This window comes from Drosophila melanogaster, chromosome 3R (genome assembly GCF_000001215.4).
Source record: "Drosophila melanogaster chromosome 3R".
Taxonomy (NCBI): Eukaryota; Metazoa; Arthropoda; class Insecta; order Diptera; family Drosophilidae; genus Drosophila; species Drosophila melanogaster.
The window spans coordinates 22,072,908-22,093,919 of record NT_033777.3 but is presented as its reverse complement, the minus strand read 5'-3'; the positions used below and the strand labels follow the sequence as shown (position 1 = coordinate 22,093,919).

At 37.5% G+C, this 21,012-nt stretch overlaps 4 protein-coding genes across 11 annotated transcripts in view; 1 reads left to right on the top strand and 3 right to left on the bottom strand.

Moving 5' to 3' along the window:
- Positions 1–5,418: 5,418 nt before the first annotated feature.
- BomBc3 (Bomanin Bicipital 3) lies at positions 5,419–6,845 on the bottom strand. 3 transcript variants are annotated; one of them, NM_001316505.1, is made up of 3 exons: positions 6,660–6,737; positions 6,561–6,602; positions 5,419–6,491 (listed from the first exon to the last, which is right to left on the bottom strand). In NM_001316505.1, the coding sequence occupies exons 1-3, from the start codon at positions 6,715–6,717 to the stop codon at positions 6,295–6,297; spliced, it is 297 nt and encodes a 98-aa protein (NP_001303434.1). In that variant the 5' UTR covers positions 6,718–6,737; the 3' UTR covers positions 5,419–6,294. The 3 variants fall into 3 exon arrangements, with proteins under 3 accessions (NP_001303434.1, NP_001262824.1, NP_652235.1); NM_001275895.1 differs by having other exon boundaries at positions 6,091–6,491; positions 6,660–6,845; NM_143978.4 differs by having other exon boundaries at positions 6,263–6,491; positions 6,660–6,738.
- A 677-nt stretch (positions 6,846–7,522) lies between these two features.
- On the top strand, positions 7,523–8,546 carry BomT3 (Bomanin Tailed 3). 2 transcript variants are annotated; one of them, NM_142751.2, is made up of 2 exons: positions 7,523–7,687; positions 8,055–8,546. In NM_142751.2, the coding sequence occupies exons 1-2, from the start codon at positions 7,597–7,599 to the stop codon at positions 8,315–8,317; spliced, it is 354 nt and encodes a 117-aa protein (NP_651008.1). In that variant the 5' UTR covers positions 7,523–7,596; the 3' UTR covers positions 8,318–8,546. The 2 variants fall into 2 exon arrangements, with proteins under 2 accessions (NP_651008.1, NP_001262823.1); NM_001275894.1 differs by having other exon boundaries at positions 8,055–8,392.
- A 1,900-nt stretch (positions 8,547–10,446) lies between these two features.
- On the bottom strand, positions 10,447–13,538 carry CG13408 (uncharacterized protein). The gene is made up of 4 exons (NM_142750.2): positions 13,208–13,538; positions 11,971–12,113; positions 11,533–11,671; positions 10,447–11,022 (listed from the first exon to the last, which is right to left on the bottom strand). Exons 1-4 carry the CDS (start codon positions 13,456–13,458, stop codon positions 10,782–10,784), a joined length of 774 nt encoding a protein of 257 aa, NP_651007.1. The 5' UTR covers positions 13,459–13,538; the 3' UTR covers positions 10,447–10,781.
- A 1,060-nt stretch (positions 13,539–14,598) lies between these two features.
- The window catches only part of how (held out wings), a 37,131-nt gene continuing 30,717 nt past the window's right edge, over positions 14,599–21,012 (bottom strand). The window contains exons 8-9 of one of the 5 annotated variants that reach the window (NM_001275893.1): positions 18,976–19,468; positions 14,599–16,636 (exon numbers count right to left, since the gene is read on the bottom strand). In NM_001275893.1, coding sequence (NP_001262822.1) covers positions 19,362–19,468 — 107 coding nt within the window. In that variant the 3' untranslated portion in view covers positions 14,599–16,636; positions 18,976–19,361. Of the gene's footprint in view, positions 16,637–18,975; positions 19,472–20,237; positions 20,989–21,012 lie in introns of those variants that run through there. The other 4 variants (NM_079723.4, NM_001170212.2, NM_001170213.2 and 1 more) reach the window with 4 other exon arrangements.

The window sequence follows — 21,012 nt, the reverse complement described above, 5'->3', positions numbered from 1 at the left end:
TATGGAAGTTTATGAAATCATTATTTCTGTGAAGCAATACCAAAGCGTAGTAGACCAATTTCCCAGAAAATTTGTTGATGGCCAACTATGGCAGCTATCCTTTTCCCAAAAGTGTGAATTTGTTGCAAAACAAAATGCACACGCCCCGGAAGAGCGCCGTTTGCAAAGTTTTAAATTAATTATCAGCTGAAGCTGCCAGCAATTTGAGTATATTAATCGCAACTAAAACAGCTGCTGCTGGCCATCAAAACTCCAGCGAACTGCCAGTGTGTCAGCCAAAACAAAAAGGGTTTGTTTTTTCGCGAGAAACCAAACAGGCAACTTGCTGCAGACTGGGCTTAACGTCGAACTTCTGGTGGAACCCCAAACTGCAAACTGGAAGAGAAGCACATGCAGGACATACAGGACCTTCGGCTGCGGCACAATTACACACACCACACACGCATGCGAAGTGACCACCAGAAGTAATTAATACGCTGGCAACTGCCCATCAACTCGCCCTTTTCGATGGCCATTCGACTTTAGTTTGGTCGCGTTTAAAGCGAAACTACGTGAGGGCGTTAACGTTTTGATGAGCAGCAAACACCCCACCATCCGCCGACCAATTATCTTTATGGCGTCATGCCCCATCCGCCCCTCGTCGGTTGTCTGCGTCTCCTTTGAGGTACGCAAATCTGCGACATCCAGGACGACGGCGCTTGACAACGCGAAGAGTGCGTTAGGCAGTGTCCCACAAATGCCCGTGGTCTTTAAATCCGCTTCAAGGACCTGCCAGGATGTGTGAAAACACGTAAAGCATACAATTAAGAAAATAAAAAGAAATTGTTAATACAAATCATATAGAAAACACTAGGATTAACTTTTACTTGTTCATCACAACTGTCCAGAAATTATAACTTTTTGCAACGCATTTGGATCGCTTTAATTGGTTATTGATTAAAATAACTCGTAATGAAAGAAAATCTGGTTTATGGTTTCCATGTCATTTCGAAAATGCAATCTAATGATGCCATTAATATAATCCGTCATGAGGTTATTAATCTGACTGCATATATGTACATAAGTACATTATTCGCTTTGTAGCTCAACACGCGCAATTACGTTTTGAATATTGTCATTTCAAATGTCACTCAACAAGTAATATATTATTATATATATGTGATATATATTGGCCATCTTTTGTTTTACCCAGTATGCATTGCTGAGCTTCCGCTCTAATTAGTTTTGGACCCGGCAAACATTTTAGCCTCCTCATTTTCCGGCTTACCAAAGAGCGGAAAACAAAGCTCTGTGGCAAGGACACTTTGAAGTGCCTCACCCAGCTGGAATTCTATTAGTCCACCTGCCTGGCTCAGTTCCGTTCAGTTCAGTTCAGCTGCGATTGAATGCGATTTCTTGTAAATCTAACTTTGATATTTATGCGCCGTCACGCGGCGACAGGCAAACATCACTAATGACGACAGGAAGTCAACAGGCAGTGGGATAGCTAAAGAGGAAGGAAATGGAGGCATGCCACTTTCCATTACTCTAATGCTATTAATATCACACCAGGAGGCAGTCGTAAATGCGACTGCGAGCAGACGTTCGAGGCACTCTGTAGAAAAAGTACATATATATGTATATTATATAAGTATTGCATTATGCGGAAAAAAAACCCAATAAACCTATATAAACAAGCAGTGAAAGTCAGTTTGTTTTATTGTTGTAAACATTTTTAATATATCACAATTGCTAGCACGGCAGCCCCTTATGCCCCCCTTATGGCCATAAACAAAGTGGCACGGGGTAGGGGGTCGTGTAGCGCATAAAACTCGGGACTCCACTCGTATATCTGATGGGGCCTCGGCACTTTTATGTCCCACATGGCTGCAGTTAACCCCTGACCGAGAATGGATGGAGCATCACCAATGCAAAGGGAATTCCTCGAGTGGAGGGGCCCACTTAGGACGGGCACCATTATGCGATTGGCCTGGAGGGAGTCGTAGGATCCAAAGGAACAGCCCAAGGACTCTTCTAAGGCCTCATATGCGATTAAAGCTAAGACCTTGCCATTGCCAAGTTAGGCACTCATTCCGAATTTAATTGGATTTCCATAAAAGTAAAATGGTAAATAAATCGTTTGAGTTTAGATAGGAACATTTAATAGCCAGAATTTATAGAATATTAACTAAATTAGCCATAGCAAGCGCAAATGATTTCACTTTCAGGAATTTAAAATCCACATTTTCCGCACTTATAAATAATTTATTTGATTATAAATGAAGCCCGACTATTTATGATTATACCCTCGTTTAACTCATCGTGTATTCGGTATCAATCAGGCGTGTAATTAGATAATTAGCTTTATATAACGCTACCGCAGTGGCCACCATCCTTTGACCCGGCTCAAGCTATAAATGCCACACGGCTGTCAGAAACAAATCACTTGCAACGCCCTCGGGCCAAAGTTCGCAACAAAAAACACGCGCAGACAGGCTGCCATTTGTGTGTACCTAATTTCACAGGTGAGTCTCGACTCAAATCCAGGTAAAGGGACATTCCAGTGCATTGACTGTCGTTTGCTGGACAGAAAGGCCGAATAGAACCTATGAAATTAAAGCTTAAAATAAAATTTGATTTTATGACGCAATTTGGTGAATAATTGGCAGCACAAATTGCAGGAAGCGAATCAAAAGGCCTCCGTAGTTGAATTAATTTGCAATTAAAGAGCCCTGTCATTAGGCAGCCGGCTTTCAAGCTCCTCAATAATGAAGCATAAGTGTAGAGTAAATTCATTAGCACTGCCAAGTAAGCTTATTAATTACCAAATCTCAGAACTCGATGCTTACTCATAACGCAGTATAACTAGGGACAGCTTACTAGAAAGCCGATCACAGCGCATTTAATTTGGGCATTCTTAAGCAGAAAGTCACATGACAGTGGCATTAAAGTACACTGAAAGGCATTAAGGAAAACTCAGTTGAGTTTTATTTGCGTTCGGGAAATGCCAAAGTGGCAAAATGGCAACAGCTGTACAATTTCCCACCATTTCCAGTCGAAAGTGCAAAACGGAAAACTGTTGCATACATTCGTGCATACGCTCAGGAACTTGCCAAACGGAAAACTGGCAAAAGTAACAATGGAATGCTTCGCTTTTTCCCAGCTTCAACTGGTCCCATTCATTTTCCGCCATAGTGCTGCTACTCTTGAATTCTTAACGAAGGATTCAGTGGAACGAACACGAACTATATTTTTGGTCGACTTATGGCGAGAATTTGACCTCTGCCAGTTGGTATAATGGAAGAAAGAGTAATCACCTCCGGGCGGTAATCCATCCCCAGTGAACATAAACCTGACCAAATCCGTCGACTATTAATTAGGAATGCTTTGGTGAAATCATCAGCTCTGTGCTTTTAGATTTTCCAACAAATAGCAGCAAGATTGTTGGGAAAAACTCAATTAAATCGTGTACATATTTGCACCAAAATTTACTTGCGCACAGTTAGCTGCTTGCTTAAAGTGTAATTGGCAGCAAGATGATAAGACAGTCTGGTAATTAATTGACGGAATCAAATTAAATAAGGACATTTTACAATCCTGGCTTAATTAATTCATCACCATGTTCTCCACTTTGGTCTGCCAAATTAATACTGAACTGAAACTCTTCTTAAATCATTTTGACCTTGATTGTGAGAGAAGTTCAATTGAATTTTCACACCCTGAAAAATGATGTACTAGTTCCATGGTAATGCATGTTCTAGGAAAACCATAAATGTTATCCTAATAGGTAAAAATATGGTTATTTTTCCTAAGATGTGAGGCCACTTTGCCGGTTGCAATTAAGTGAATTTTTGGGTTAATTCGTTTTGCTGGTTTGGCAGTATTCAACCTGTTGTCTGGGTATTTACAAAAGAATTTCCATCGCAGAAAGTTGTCCTTTCAAAGTTTTAGCTACACTTCTGAGCTCTTTTTTCCTTTTTTTTTTGTTCGTGTATGCCCTTCAAAGTTTAACTTGCGAATTACTGCAGAAGTCAGCTTCAAGTTTTTCGCAGTTGTCATACTTTTCGTGACCTTGTCACCCCATAAACTTTTTATGTAGCATCCGTTTTAATATGTTTATGATTTAGTAAATATAAACCTGTCGAAACGCTTAAGCAATAAATTAGGTCTTTAGTAGTAAATTAATTCATTTAATTGAAGTATAGAATAGTCGTATCCCTTAGCAACACACACAAAATACCTTAAATTTCACAATCAACCAAAGCTATTTCACGTGTCTCATTTGTAAGGATGACTTCGCAGAAACTGATGCTTTTCTCCGCATAATTCCAGCACTTATCGCATTTTCGTTAATTATACGCTTTCAGCAAAGTCGGAATTCCAATTTCGATGGTGGGAAAAGGAATAATCCTGTCGATAATGAAGTGCTGGGTACATGGAATTTAATTTATTTATTAATATCTTCTGGCGCCCCAAAAGGAGGCAGTAAACAGAAGAGCGACTTTATACAAGCATTGGCGAGTTGGGGGTAAAATATAATAATTAAAGCTATGTAAATTTGCTATGCGGCCGGGATTTTCAAATAAAGCTCAACCAGTGGCAGATATAAGAGTTTCCAAGCACGTGACAATATTACCAAAGGCGCTGCCCCCAGGGCAAACAACATTGGTGTACAAATAAATCAATTCTGCCTTCTGGCAAAACACTGCGGGGGCGAAACAGAAAAAAGTTAAAATTTATTTGAAAAGCGTGAAGGAGATGGCCACTGCTGCCACAAGTCCGATCGGCTCACCTTTCACCTGCCCCAGAAATTCCCCTCTAATGCCGCACAAATTAGGCACAAGAGAACAGAAATTGACCTGAAATCAAATACAAGTCAACATAAATTCAATTTCGAACATTCCCCAGCTCAAGGTCCTTAAGTTGCTAGGCAGATAAACCACCCTGTTCTGGACTAGGACTGAGTTCCTCAGCTTCATGGGGCTTCTAAAGTTGCGTGTAAACAATTTGTGACCCAAAAAGATAGGAAACGACACATTTCTGCCAATAAAGTGTATTAAAAGTAAATCAGAGAAAGTGTATCGAAACCCTTTACGATTGGTATGGTTATGCCACCCAAATGTTCATTGAATTTTAAGCCAGTCGAGCGTTTTTCTGAATTTAGCACATCCGCAAGGGCAGTCCATTGATTTCAATGCATTGTATTTTTTTTTAATTGCAAATAAAGCTTAGGTTTTTATTCTTGGATGTCCGGGAATCAATACTATTCTCTTAAGTTATACGCTTAAATCAAAATTGTATGATTGTTAAGTAATCCTTTTACAATTTTAATTGTTTTCGCATGCTAAGCCTGAATGAAACTTTTCCCTTCTTATTCTGTATATAAAAACACAGCATCAGTTTTATTCGAAACTTCTGCACAAAATATTCTTGGGAAGTGTGTGTGTGTGTGTGTGTGTGTGTATGCACTAAGTGTTTACTGTTTGTCGAGTAGTTAGTTTCAAAGCAAATATTTGAGAGGCTTCTGTTTGCCGTTCCTGCAGTAGCATTACGTATACGCCACGTGGCACGCGCAACCTTAAGCACCCTTACATCAGGCCAGCGTTTTCATTGACAACACATCCACTGGCGTAAATTGCACGGTTGGTTACTCGCATTTGATTATCGATGCTGTGCAATACTCTGGAGACAGCGACGTCAGCTCCCAGCCCAGTTTATGTGGCAACTAGCTGAAGTTCAAACAATCGATGCCATTGGCAGCACGAATTTCTCTATTTTTCCGTCACAAAATCCGTGGGTCTTCCCTTATTTGCAGACTGTTTTGAAACCAAGGCTTTTGAAAATGTAACGCTTTTGTATCACTTATTTTTGAGAAGGATGAGAGAAGCCAATGTTCACAAACAGACAGCTCGCAGTGCACGCAATGAGGTACTGGAAATCGTTAAAAAAAATTCTTATTTTAAATGTGAAAAATTTGATTTTCAGGACTGAATATTTCGACCAAAAGCAATTATAACATTCTTCACGCTTTTTTCGCAGCATAAAATAACTCGGATGTTTCATGTTTCTCCACGTGTACTTCGTGGTAACAAAAACTGAATATAAAACGCTCATTTTTCCATTTTTTGCCTCCATCAGATGATGCCCTCTGCACTCGAAACCATCACATTCATCGAATTTGCAGAGAGACTGGGTTGAACGATTGTCAATGCTTTTAGCTAAATGATGTTGTACATAGCCAAGTGTAAGTATGAAATGGATTGATCGATATGTGCGCAATTTTAATTCAATATTCAGACTTTATTGTTTAAGCCTTTAATAGGGATCCACGTTGCAGTGCTGACATCTGCCATTGACGATGGTATTACCACCCCTCCGGTAAATGGTGCCACCTCCACCGCCACTACCGTCATTTCCACGGGAAATGACCACATTACCATCGCCAGGGGATGAGGAGAAGCTGCGGTACTGCTGGCCATCCAGGTAGACGGGTTCACCATTCGGATTGGGACCTTTTCGAGTGCATATTATTATTCATTAAGTTGTCCAATTGCCTAGCTGGCAAAACAATCGCAACTTACAAGTCAGACAGACGCCATTCACCACCACTGTGCTGGGATGAGCTGGAAATAATTTCAGTGTGTATCAATTAGCGTCAGCAGCAATCCCGTCCAGCTTACCGCCGATCAGAGTCGGAATTAAAGCCAACGGGAGCAGCACACACGTCAGGTACTTCATATTAAAGCCGATAGATAGATGACCGTATCGACTCTCACGCTACTTATATAGTCCGGCACTTGATTCGATCCGAATCAAAATCGATTTGCATAAGCCTAAGCGTTTGGAGCTTTCGATTTGTATTTGAACAATATATTTAAATTAATTTCACACTAGAACACTATCAAATCGCAATTCGATGGGGTTTTCCGCACACGGTTTTGTGGCATCAGGTCGACGTAGTTGATTTCCTTGAACTTCTTCAAAGAAACTTATGACAGTCACGCCCCGAAAAGTCGGTTTACAATTATTCCCAGACGTAAACATGAATGGCAAGCGATTCCAGAGAATCGCACACCATTAAATTTTATCCATACATCTAAGGAAAACTGGTTACAGAACCGAAAGTCGTGACTCGTGAGTGAAATGTAGAAGCTTTAGTTCTAAAGCTAACAATTTATATTTAAATAATAAGATACTTAATACAATGAAAAAGCAAAAAATATATTTGAAAACAAATACATTTCATTAAAAATAAATCTTTGCAACTTTGTAGAAATGAAAAGTGTCTGACTTATTATAGATTTTACAGATTTTGTGTATTTGTTATGTTAAAAAGGTAACGTAGAGTATCTTGAATGCAATACGACTGACCAACTGATGCGCTACAGATTGTTTTTGAAACCCATCCGCGGGCAATTCCCTGAGATTAATACTTAATACATACGTAGTGGTTTGTTTGCACAGCAATAGTTCTTTGCAGCGATAAGGTCTGTTTGGGTTTGAATTCGAATTCAAATTCAGTATCGGAATCGGAATCGATGAGTGCATCGTATATAAGCTGCTGTTGCGGTTCGTACCTGGTCCAGACCAGTTCGACGTTCTAATAGACCAGCCACAATGAGAACCTTGACGGCATTTGCGATTATCGCTTTTTTTGCACTGGCTCTAACGGAGGCGGCTGTTTACATCGGTGGCGGTTGCTACGACTGTAAGTCAATGCCTATTAATTTGGGCCATTTATTCAAAAATTGTTCAACGATTTTCGTCGCTGCCACATCAGGCATAGTTTAAAAGGAAATTTTGTGTTTTCATTAGCGAAAGTTTGAATGAACAATCAATTTGTTATTATATTATGGTATTTCTTGGCAACGAAAGTCATTAAGTGATTATTAACGATACTCTAAACATTTGTTATTGGTTAAGTTTATGAATAATATAATTCCGAACACTTAGCTTTAAGCTTTTAATTTCTATAGCGCATAGTACATTTGCTGGCTTGCGTAAAAAATGCAGTAGCTAGCGCGCAATTAAGTAACTACTACTCCTCAAGAAACTGATTTAAATATCACTATTAGGTAATCCACCCGGAGGCCAAGGACCTGGAGTCTACACAGGTGGCAACGGAGGACGAGGAGGAGGAGGTGGATACAACGCAGGCGGAGGCGGTGGAGGATACTACAACGGCGGCGGAGGTGGAGGAGGTGGCCGTCGTCCAGTATATTCGGGCAACTTTGGACCCGGCTATGGTAACGGCGGAGGAGGAGGTGGAGGAGGCTACGGAGGCGGCGGTGGAGGTGGCTACGATGATGGCGGTCTTACGCAGATTATAAGCGGCTGAGATTATAATCTCGAAGCTTTGCTAGCGCTAAGCGCGAAGAGCAAGCATCGTCTGAAACTTAGATTATATAGACTTAAATAAAAAAAATATATATTTTATCAGCGGTGACTACTTTTATATACTTACAGAATGAGCTTTTGTTAGGTTTTGTTAAAGGTTAAAAACAAGTCCCTCTGTTAAAGTAAAACTAGTGAATAAACTTATCAAATACTCAGCTAACGCTACTAATAAATGGCATGCCACCTATAGCTTCTAAAAATAATATCCTTAATTCCTGTGCATTTTATAATTGGTATTCATTGTAATTCAGTTCAGACACGTATAAATGAGTAGCAACTGTTCAAGAGTGATGATTAATATACCCTTAAAGCCATAAAACCGACTGTGCTGTTCGGTTGAAGGAGTCAAAGTCCTGCAAAGGAAATAATTCATAAGCTCTTCAAAGTTTCAGCCATCCTGCTTGTCAGTCTTAATTAAAGGACTTGCCCTGGCTAAATATGCAAGGGCATCGAATTTCCAAAAAGTTGAACCAAAAGAACCGCTCGGTGAATCCACAAGCACTTAATTGATACAATTACAAGTTCGATTTTTGTTCGTTCGGCGAGCTTTTGGTGAGCTAAGCTGAAGCAAATGAACCGGAATCAAATTAAGGGTCATTAAGTATAATTATCGGTATCATAGCATGCATTTTGTTAAACAGTTTTCAAGGACTTCCTTTCTTTAAGTTGGTTCTTTTGCATTTAAGAAAAGGTTGCGTGCACGCTTAAAAATAGTACATTTCGTGGATATATGTTTAGTTAAGACTCTTGCAGCACATGTATAATTACACATTCGAAACGAAAATAACCATTTCAAAGTAGATACGCTTAAAGATTACTTTATTTATAGCCTGTGCAATCAGTAGTTTTAGAATGAGTAGTTTTAGTAGTAGTAGTAGTTTTAGAAGTAGAATGCGCACATCGAAAATCTTCAGTGTCAGTAAAGTAGCTTCGGGTTTTCAGTGGAAGAAGTAGCACATTGGGCTTAGATTAATTTTCTAAGAAAATCATGCTTTTATTAAATATATACCCATTAAACATTGATATTAGTATATATTCATGGGAGAAATAGTAATTTGGTAATAATTTATTTGCTGAATACACATGTATAAAAATGTTCATTCTTTTTCCAATGAATACATTTCCTTTCGTTTAGGCTCAAAGGAAGTGTTGCTCAGGATTACCTCCTTGTCGATGTCAGGGCTCGCAGTGTGGGTTCTCTCCAGGATGTGGGCAATCTAAAGATGTTGCCCAAAGCATTAAGCCTCCTGAAAAATTAATATTTGCAGTGCACTTCATAAAAACTGTTTTTTTTTCCCCCCGCTAATATGAAAAGATTTCGCCTTGCCAAGCACTTTTTCAATTAGACACTTACAAAGAAGCACCACAAGTTAGGTGCAAAATTCGCTGCTGCATGCAACAGCAATTGAGATTCGCAGTGACGGGTCCTTGGGGCAGGTAATGGTTGCAGAGCCATTAGCGTTCAATTTCCATGCTGCAAGGTAAAAACTAAGCGAGCTGCAAAATTAACCTGAAACAGCCACCCACTTTCTATGCGAACACGAGCCGCTCTTAGAACGGCGAACTTTATGTTCTATATGGCAAAGTTTGTTGCAATACGATGATGCATAGCGGGCGAAAATTAAAAATGGCATTAAATATATAACAAACTTTTAGGCTGTTGGTCTGATTCTCTAGTTATTAGTTTTCTATGATCTAAGTAAATTATGATTTATTACGCGTCAGTATTAGACTAGTTACTTAATTTACTACGTAAACCTTTTAATATTTGAGAAAATCCATTTATATTTTCCTTTCTGCTTTTGGAAAAGAAACAATATATAACATTGTTCCATTTGAAGCTTGAGTTGAATTTTCATTTCAAGAGTTACTGCGTCAGGTGTTTGCTGGGTTATTGAAATACTTTGCATTACTCGTACTGCATCTGTGTGCCACCTTTGATATTCGGTGTCAGAAGAATTCTTATGCAAAATAGAATTTTTGTGGCCAACCAGGACTAGTTCAAGCACTGAGTATCCGATGGACACAGCGTTTTGAGGGGGGCATGAACAGTAAAACCACAAGGCGAGTACAACGTGAATATTCCTTTATTTGAAATATGCATTTAAGTTAACTTAGCTTAGCGAAAAACACAAAACCAGTGTCGCTATCCGACCCAGTAACCCGCCCGCCCAGCAAACTCGTCCCAAAAAAACGACACCGGAAAATTCACAGACACGTAGAGAGGAAGTTTCATTTTTCTTCATATCGATGGGGCTACTAAAGGTAGCTCAAATGCTTGGCATTCTCGTAGGGACAACTACAATCCAAAAAGGATAAAACCAAAACAAAAAAAAAAAAAAAATCAATGAAAACTAAGAAAACCCAAGCTCGGACCGCAACCGCAGCCCCAACATCACATCGATTTACGCCCAGATCCGCACCACCAGCCGCATCAGGAGCAGCATCATCGGCGTCGCCATCCAGTGCCACTGGGCCAATGCCACGGCGGCGTCGTGGGCACAGATGTTCTGGAGGACGGCACAGTTCCTAAAGTGCTTCTCATCCGACAGCATTTTGGCCGTCTCGCGGGCAAACTCCGCCGAGTTTTTGTAGCACTTGAAGCGGGCACTGTTGTAGATGCAGTTCTCGTACGCGTAGCGGGCACTGTAAAATGTTGAAGTACCGAAACTTGATTGATATCGATTCCCGGGAAACATGTCATTCAGTTGCCTTGGCCACAACACAATTGGGTTGGTAATCGAAAAAGAAGGGGGCTCAGTTGGTTCAAAGGAAAATTGTGCAATACACCAAAGGCCGTTAAAAGTTTGATAATAGCAAAAGGCAAAACAAAATGTGGTCTATTGTTCACCCAAGATTGCTGGCCATTAAAGCTCAAACTATAAAGTATATTGGTTTACAATATAAACTGAAAATATTAAATATATGTGGTAAAGAATTTCACACCTTAAAAACCAATTTTCTTATTGATATGATAAATATTCTTAAAGGTGAAAAAATAATATGTAGATATAGCCCAATAAAGAAATAAAATATTCTTAATAATTGTAGACTAAAAGAGTTGAAAATTATTTGAAGAATATTGACTTTTCGAAAAGCATTTCGATTGGAAAACAAAAACATGGAATTATCAGACAATCTTAAGCCAAGCCGTACCAGCAGAATTCGAGGAACTTTTCGCTGGCGTTGCGCCTTTCGTCGTGCACCTCTTCACTAAGGATGTTCTCGAACTCGGTGGTGCAGGTGACCCAGTCCAGTTGGATGTATGCAAAGCAGTCCTTGTGCCTCAGATAGTCTGCAAACGGGCGGGAAAGAGTGCTTCAAAATTCGTGTATACATAACGCTCCTTTTGCTTGTGCACTTTAAGGCTTGTCAAGTTGGGTTTTTGGTGTCCTTTGTTTTGGGCCTTATCGGTTGGGGGATGGGCTATTATCTTTAATCTGCGGGATTTTGTGTACTGTGTGATATGCGTGTGTTCCCGACACCCCGACGCCTGTGGGTATCCTTAGTGCTATTTTTCGTGCATATGTGTCAGCTTGGCAAATTGATTTTTGAGCGCTTTAAAAGAACCCTACTAAATTGCACAGAACTTACCACGCTGAAAATCGGCGTCGCCGCAGAACTTGTAGAAAAATCGCCGAGCTCCCTCCACATTATTCTTAAACGTGCCCATCTTTCGATCGTCCAGGCAACGCTTGGAGTAAGTATCGAAGCACCTCATGCCACGGTTGAATATGCTGCAATATGTAATTCGATTTGAGCCAGGGACAATCGAGTGAGGTCTGTCTAATTGAGTGCCACTCATGTTGCGTCTCCGGTGCCACAGCTAATTTATGTGCATGTATATGAATAAAATGTCCGCCACTTAAATGCTTTAATTTTTTTAAATTACCCTAAATTCAACTACCAATAAACATGAAGTCTATGTTTATGTCTATGTCTATAAAACTGCAATACACTTCCACTATTTTTAATCAAAAGTTTCTCTCGTCATGATGGCCCTATAAAAATCCTAAGATATGCCTAATATTACGAAACTATCATTGATTGTTATTTACTAAAAAAAAAGGTCAAATTGTTCGAAAATAATTCAAAAACTATAATTTTAGCCTGGGTAGAATTAACATTTCTTTCGCTATCAAGAGTAAAGCTAATAATTAAATTACTATGAATTTGAATTTAATTTACGCGTTTTGCATTGCACAAAATTCAATTAACCATTCACTTTGAGTACAATATTGGTAGAAAAAATAAAACTCGAATAAAAGAGTTTACCAAAATTTAAGTAAAAATGCATTAGTGTGTATTGATTATCATCGACATTCGCCACGAATTATTAGAAGAGCACTTCAATTAGTGAACTTATTACCCACTAAAGCCAAATTCTGCTTATTTATTCGCCATTTGAAGTCAGAATAATTAATTATTTCGCGGTTTTCAATGTTCTTAGCATTGGCTCGGCTTTAAGTGTTTCCTTGCGGTTGATATTATAAAATGGTTCCCAGAAAATTCATTTGAAATAGTACTTTACTGTTGTGACTTCTCCAAAGATCTTCTGTTACCCGAGAAATTATGTTCAAGCACCAAAACTTTGCCCATTGAAGGCATATTAATACCAAAAGTCCGTAATTTATTTTTGGCACTTGGCGCCGGCATAATTAATCATCTCCTTGGAGTGGCAGACAAAAAAGGGCTTGTCCTAATGGTATTCCATGTACAACTTCTGCTCCCTGCGGCACCGGGGAAATATGAATAAATTTCCTCAATGGGGCACAATCAATAATGTATATTCCCCGTTTATTCGCATTCGTTATTGCAAATTGCGCCCTACTTGCACTTGGCGGTGATCTCCTTTTTGCTGATGACGATTTTCGTGTTCTGTAGGAAATCCATTAGATGCGGCGGCAGATCCTTGAAGCACTCGTCCACCATTTTCTGCGTGCTGCCGCACTCCTCGCGGCCCGTGGCCACCGTCGATTCCGATATATTCCCTTCGTTCTGGGCCAGCACCAAGTTGACCAAACGAAGCAAGATGACAAAGTAAATTAAAATCACACTGCCCAGTGAGCTTCTCACACACATCCTCGAAGGACACTTGTTGCCACAAATCGACTGATAGGATACTAAATGAGCCGTTTTTCCGTTGTGCCGTATAAACGAACCGCACGAAAGATAACACCGCACTGAAGCGTTCAACCGCAAACAGGTCCTATAAAAAGGATATCGCAATCAGGACCTCTGTTAATTCGCTGTTAAGCATATGTTAAGCGCAACGCATGCGCAGTAGCGATGCCAGCACGTGCATCGCCCTTTGTTTACCATACAAAGATAGCCGACTTTTTAACAGGTAGACCGACCCACCGCCACCGGAGATGGAGCTCGGCATAAATTAGCGTCCGCTTCAGCGATACCAGGTGCGGATGGAACCGCAGTGCTCCCTTCAGGATGAGTTTAAGTGATTGATTGTCCTGAATCGTTGCTGGATGCGTTGGCATACCCAGCCAAACAAAGAGCACTGGTTTTAAGTTAATTAAGTCACCTGTTTGACGTCCTCCTCCGGGTGTAGTATTTCACAAATGGAATCCGGAATACCAAGGCCAGGTTTCGTATTGTTTGGAATTCGGCAATTAAGAAACCCAACACTCTTTTCATACGCATTTTTCCCAAAACCGCCCACACAATCCGATGTACAATTACATTTTACGACAAAGTACCATTTACAATTAAAATTTAAATTTAGAATTTACTTTTTATTGAATTTGTTGTAATATAAGCCATCAGCTAATTTGGTGACCTTAGAATGTGCCACTTTTCTTTCTCGGACCTTCGAGTAGTTCGCTTAAAGTTTATGTCAATATTACGCATTCATTTTCGTCTGCCGCAATATTTAATTCATAACTAACTTTCATTCACTTAAATCAGTCAATGTCAATGAATTTCTGGGCCAACGAGCAACAGGCTGGCAAAAGAGCACTGGACTTCAATTATTCAGCATGCAAAACTTTCGAAAATAATGTAATTAATGTGAATCGAATCATATTGGTTGATGGTTCCCGATAAAATCATACTGTGAACGCAAAAAACGTTGTGTATTCAGCATCGAAATGACATTATTTTGTTAAAGCCCGTTAAAATGAAAACAATTTGAATTTTCCGCCACACGCACTTTATTATTCACACGTTTTAAACGTGCTATATAAACAAAAAGACATGCAATTTTTTATAAACATTTATTTATGCAAAAAGTTATACATAATCGTACATATGTGCACACGCTCGTACATATGCATTTAATTACATGTGCGTTTGCTTTAGATTTATATTATTAGGTTTTGAACATATGGATTATCTCACAAAAAATCAATGATTTCTTTCTCAAATTATGAAGTTAAAATTATACAATGCTGGCAATGAATGAATGATGTTTATTATGCGATGTTAGGGGCACAGCATACGATTAATGTAATGTGAATAAAACGAGACGAATCGTTTACTTTCTGTTATTCAATTATCGAAAGGATTACATTTTCATCGTGATAAAATTAATTCTGAACTCATCATAAGCAAAGTTTGCTACGATTGCACGATTGCCGTCATTATCAATAAAAGTTATACATTATGATTATGTTTATTAACATTAAAAGATTAGTCAACTCCCATGTGGTTGAACATCGTTTTGTTTCTGAGTATAAGTCTCACATTTCGCAGAATAATTTCAACAGAGTTTCTGTATACTTTTCATTTTGTTTTATATTTAATTTTCATTTTGATTGGTGCCAATTATACAATTTGTTTAAGGCACATATTGATAAGATTTCTTTTTTGTCAACAAAATTTAATGCAAATTCTTTAATTTAAAATAAAGTTTGCAACAACTTTGCGTTGATTGCTTTGTACCATAAATTAAATGCAATTTACTTTCGCTTTCTAGTTTTGTTCCGTGCTAATTTTTCTGCATTTTGTTTATTTCATTCACTATTATAAAATAGATACATTTTTGCCATTACTGGCGGCGTGATATTTATTTTAAATTAAAGAATTCAATTTTGTTGTGGCAATCGCATTCAAAGGACAATGATTCGTTTAAAAAAAGTAAGTTTGTGTTTTATTTCTGCATATAATACATTAGCTTTAAAATATTACAAATAATTTAAGTTTAGCGTTTAGTTGTACATTATGAATGCTTGCTGCTATTATCATAATATATGTTTGTTTCATTAACTAAATATGGCTGTTAAATGTGTTTTAATATGTTGTTTCTGTTTCGCCCCCACTTACTCATCACACGATCGATTTGAAGTGGGGTACGAAATCTATACATAAAATATAGATATGCAATAACATAATCAAAAAATACTTCATTAACAAGAATTAGCGTCAGTTTAACAAAAATAGATTATGCTTAATCGAAGGGTGATAGTCTATATCCGACACAATATGGATTTAAATAGACTTCGTGCACAATCCAATGAAAAGTGTAAAGATTCATCTTTGCAATTTGAGTTAAAAGTGCAGATTTTTAAAAAAATTAAAACAGTTTTGGTTGGTTGAGTAGAGTTTCTTGGATGAGATTCCGTTAACATGATTTTCCTTATTTTTTGTGCTTAGGGGCTTTTGGGGTTATTATATACAGACTTGTATATGCATTTGGATGTATATATATTTAAATATATATATATATGTATATGCTTGCATTAAGTATGTTTTTGTTCGTTGAACTTTTACACTAAGAACTAACTTGTATTTTCCTTTAGATTATCATAATTAAACTAAGCTCTATGTTTGATTCTCTTATCAATCGTTTGCTTAATTGCCTTGTTTTGTTTGCTGGCAAAACGTAACAGTTTAATGGCCACAAGATTCAATACATACTGATGTTGCTGCTGTTCGTTTGCTGTTGCTGTTGCTTTTGCTTTTGCTTTTGCTGTTGATGTTGTGATGCTGCTGGTGTTGAATGTGCCGCATCTGCTGCTCATTTGGCAAATAGGTTCAGAGTTTGGAGTTTGGCGTTCGGAGGGGTTCAGTGTTTTAGTAGTTGTGTAAGTGACATGTGGTGGCTCAGGATATCTGACTTTTGGTTACGCTTTTTTGTTAGCTTCAAGTAAGCACATTCACAACACACACGTGGCTCTGCTTTCGGCCTGGCTGGGATGCTGCTGCTGCTCTGATTCCGTGCTCATCTACGGCAGGCGATGGATTCATGGTTCATGGCGGATGTGGGAGCGGATTGGTAGTGTGTTTGGGACATTTGTTTAGTTTCCTTTGGATTTTTGATTGGAATATATATTTATATATATATATCGTTTGGAAATTTGTGTTTTAGATAAACGTTTGTGAGTATGTCAGTTATATTGGTTGGTTTTAGTTAGCATGAAAAGAGAGAGATTCATAGAAGTGGAAATAGAGTTTCGATTAATATTTTATGGTTAGCAGTTAGTTTTTTATGTAATAATCCTAGGTTAAGCGAGTTACGACCGCAAAAAGTTACCAGACATTTATTTAAGATTTACACAATAAGTGGGGCTCACATGGACATGCTAATTACAAAAATTTGTTGATCCAATGTTTAGTAACTTTTTGCTGAATGCCATCCGCTATTCATTAGATGCGGTCAACATTTTTTGACTTTAATAAAGACAAACACATACATTATTATCATTAGAGTTTCATTGACAGGATATTAAATAATTTTATAGAGATTTTAGATAGTGTGATAATGTCTATCTAGTGATAATGTTTTTGTGTTTTCAGACGTTATTTGATGCAACATTTTGTGGTTATTAAATTTGTTCTATGTTTTTAAATTTACAAGAACATGATGTTTTTTTTTTTTTCATTTTCGATTAATCTTTTGCTAGATTTCATTTGTTTGTTTTTGGTTAACTTGGCCTTTGGTTAGTTTTAATTAGCAATAGTATTACATCACAGTTTTTGGGTATTGTTTGCTAATAATAAATGTTTGTACCGTTTAATGGTATTAATATGCTATTTTTAAATTTACCACACAATATTCAGGGGAAAAATAAAGTAAACAAAAAGATTACACAAAATTGCAGGCGCATAAGCTTTCAAGTCAGATTGGGTTCCTTTTCAATCATATTGCTTTCACAAAAGGCACGAATCAAATAGTTAAAGGTAAGCGTTATTTACATATGTCACTTTCTCCGTTTGGAAAATAAAATTGTTGTGTAAAGTAAATTTGAAAATATTCGCGATTTTTTATGAGAAAATCTTGAACGTACTGATTTTTATGGGTAATGTAACTGGGACTTAAAGAATTGAATTCCTTTTATTATATTATTTCTTTTGGTTTATTATTAAGCAGATGCCAATGCAATTTCATGAGTGTTGGAGTTATACAAGTTATGTAGATAACTAACTAGTCTAGAGATCAATTATTCATAGACAGAAAAATCCGCAACCCATAAGCTTAAAGATTAAGTGTGGTAAGTACACATAGATACGTGTATCAGATGTGCAGATACACGCTTCATAGGATACATAAGTTATATTGCATATGCCATAGCACTTGTGGTGGTATCTTGGTAGTAGTTGGTTGGTTGTTTGGTTGGTTGGTTGATTGGTAGGCTGATTGGTTGTTTGATTGGTTGGTTGGTCGGGTTGTCGGTTGCGTTGGTGGGATTAATGATCAATCGAGGAGTGGGTGGTAAGCATAGAGTTATGCCCGAAGGACGTGTGTGGGTGAGGGTTTTATGTATAAATGTGTTTGTGTCTGGTTTCTATAGTTAAGTTGTCTTAGTCACTAGAGTTGCAAACAAACAAAGTGAAGTGTTTATTAATATATCTGATCAATGAGTTATGTGTGACGACTGAATACGAGAAATAAATATCTTTATTTATTCGTTGGGTGTTAAGTTTGGAAAGCGTTAGATATTGGTTTCAATTTCTTTTAGGAGAATTCTGAAAGAAGTCAAGTTCGTGGAACAATAAAGAATCATAAGACTTGGTAGGATTTTGTTTTCTTTGTTTTTGTTGTGTTCATTTTTTTTTTTTAAGGTTTTTGTTTTTACTTCAACAAAAATCATTGATCTTTATTTCATTGTGGTACACTTTCGGTTCAATTGCAACATTTACATTCGAACGCATAATACAAAATATTCATATAATCTTAAGATTCTAAACAGGGGACTTAGGCCTAAGATACACATGTAAAATTCATATCTCGTAAAGAGCGTTTTTAAATAGGGTATATGGCTTATCCAACAGTAATACAAATAAAATCTACTAAAATGTTCATTTTTTTTTTTTGTTTGCTTTTTTTCTACTTTTTTTCTTCAGTGTATGTAAAACATCAAAGGCACAAGTCAACGTGAAAACAAAGGAAAACTAATATAAATTTTTTTTTTATAATTAAACTCGTATCAAATGATAATAAACTCTTAATCTTCAGCGAAAAAGACTGATAGATTTTGCATGTGTCTGTACTTTTGTTTTATCAAAATTTTGTTTTGTTTTTTGTTTTAAAACTCGCAATCGAAATAAGATGCAACGCTATTGCATTTTATTTCGAGTATAAGATAACACATAAAGAAAATAATAGTTTGATAAAATAAATAAAAGAGTAGAAACACAACTAACCTGTGGAGGCGGTGCGCTTGAAAATTCTTTTTCAGAACCCTGATCAGGGCAGAGCGGCCAGGCCAGGCCAACGATTCCGGTCAGGTTTCATCGAACATACAGTGTGGATTGGAATTGGGGATGGTCAGTTATGAGCAGCATTTGTATCAAAATAAATAGCAAAATTTTAAAATAATTGAACTAAAGTGATCGGCTGCCTGGCGTACGCAATCAAAGGGCAGGCAAACGCAATCGTTCGTTATCCGTTGTTCTTAATGGTTTCTTTTCTTCTTTCGTACATTATTGATTTAAAGTTATAAAGTTGCTTTCGCCGATATGGTGTGATTTTAGAGTGTTACTTTCTGAGTTATAGTGCTTCGAATTTCTCGATTCACTATGCATGGTATTTACTGTATCTCAATGAAACCCGCCGGCTTGGCTGGCACTCCGACCGTTGCTCGCTGATAGGGATGCTCGCGGTTAGTCGCCAAACGACGCTGCTGCTTAATGGCGCCTACTAAAATATACGATACGATACATGTAGATATTGGTTTGCATAGGTTTACATATCGGTTATATGTATAAATAGATGTGAACATCATCAGCTACAGGGTACAACTTAGGTCTAATAGATATTGCATACATCCTTACTTATCTACCATTCGCTTGCTCAAACTGAAGCTGAAGGCAGCAGCTGGAAGCCAAATTGCCAACTGAGGGGGAATTATCGACCTGTTTTTCGTATTCTGTATTCTCTTTCACTTTGTAACATTTAAATTCTCTGCTTCTTTGGAATGAGTCGTTTATATATGCGCTTGTGTATTCGATAGATTTGATCTGATTTTTAGATTTGGCTGCAAAATAAGTGATTTTCAAGCCGCTAAGCCTAGGTAAGGTAATTCGTCTCCAGTTCATTGCTAGATATTTTCTAACAATGATTATTATTCTGTCGAATCATATATTGCATTTTGTTCCTCCAGCTTGCTGACTAGTCGTGCGTTCAATTGATTCTGGATAATGGTTTCTGTTCTTGGACGGCTGCCTTTGAGCCTCGACTAAACTAAGAACTAACTGAAGTTATTATTTAAGCACCAACTTGATTCAAGGCTCCTTTCCACTAAGAGTTATGTAAATATATATGTGTATATATATATATATATATATATATAAAAGCTTTTCTGCAATTCTGTTCAAATTATACGCTTTTGACGAGAAATGGCACTGGCTGGAAAAATTGAAACGGTTTCCTTTTCGCTCTTCGTTAGGTACATTTGTGCATAAATACTGTCCCTCCATCGCAAAACTCACTACATAAACTACATAAAAAACAGACACTTAACTAGATTGCACTTAAGACTCGACCCTCATACCAAAAAAAAACTAAAATAGGGTTATTATTATTCAGAAGAGAAAAATTATGAAGTTTAGCCCTCTTTAATTTGAATACTCATGGGTTCCAAAAACGAAAATCAACAACTTGCATTGGGTGCCGCTGTTGTTGTTGTTCTCAACTAGAATATACTCATATAAAAAATGTTTCGGGTGGAAAATCATATATGTATGTAGGTTGGTTACAGTTAAAATTAAAGCAACTACAATTTAAGGGCCTAAAAATCACTTATTTTTGCCAATATTGCATATTGCAGAAATGTATTGCATTGCGGTCTAAAATCTAATAAACAATATAAAAAGCATATTCATTGTCGAGCAATAATTGTTGTAGCTTAATTCTTTGCTTGTATTTTCTTGAGTATTTCTGTTTTCCTGTTTGTTGTGCCGTTTTACTCATACGTTTTTGTCTCTACGTAAATATATAATTTTAAAAATATATACAGTCTATACATTTATGTGTGTGTGTATAATTCTGTTTCAGTTTTTGTGTGACTGTAACTAAATAACTTTAAGCTAAACATTTTCTGTGGGGTTTTCCTCTACAAATCGTTTCTGGTTTTCTTGTTTTTGTTCAACGGAAAAATAATAGAGAGTGAGAAAAAGGAGTTCAAAAGACGGAGCCGGCATGCATATATCGACCAACTGCAAATATTTATGTTTATAACA

Bases quoted from the DNA above. Each gene is read 5' to 3' on its own strand.
- BomBc3 (NM_001275895.1), bottom strand. From the start codon at position 6,717: ATGAAGTACCTGACGTGTGTGCTGCTCCCGTTGGCTTTAATTCCGACT. The intron at 6,603-6,659 runs GTAAGCTGGACG...AATTATTTCCAG, and splicing joins AATTCCGACTCTGATCGGCG to CTCATCCCAGCACAGTGGTG. The intron at 6,492-6,560 runs GTAAGTTGCGAT...GCACTCGAAAAG, and splicing joins GAATGGCGTCTGTCTGACTT to GTCCCAATCCGAATGGTGAA.
- BomT3 (NM_142751.2), top strand. From the start codon at position 7,597: ATGAGAACCTTGACGGCATTTGCGATTATCGCTTTTTTTGCACTGGCT. The intron at 7,688-8,054 runs GTAAGTCAATGC...TATCACTATTAG, and splicing joins CGGTGGCGGTTGCTACGACT to GTAATCCACCCGGAGGCCAA.
- CG13408 (NM_142750.2), bottom strand. From the start codon at position 13,458: ATGTGTGTGAGAAGCTCACTGGGCAGTGTGATTTTAATTTACTTTGTC. The intron at 12,114-13,207 runs GTAGGGCGCAAT...TACATATTGCAG, and splicing joins GAGATCACCGCCAAGTGCAA to CATATTCAACCGTGGCATGA. The intron at 11,672-11,970 runs GTAAGTTCTGTG...GCCCGTTTGCAG, and splicing joins CGACGCCGATTTTCAGCGTG to ACTATCTGAGGCACAAGGAC.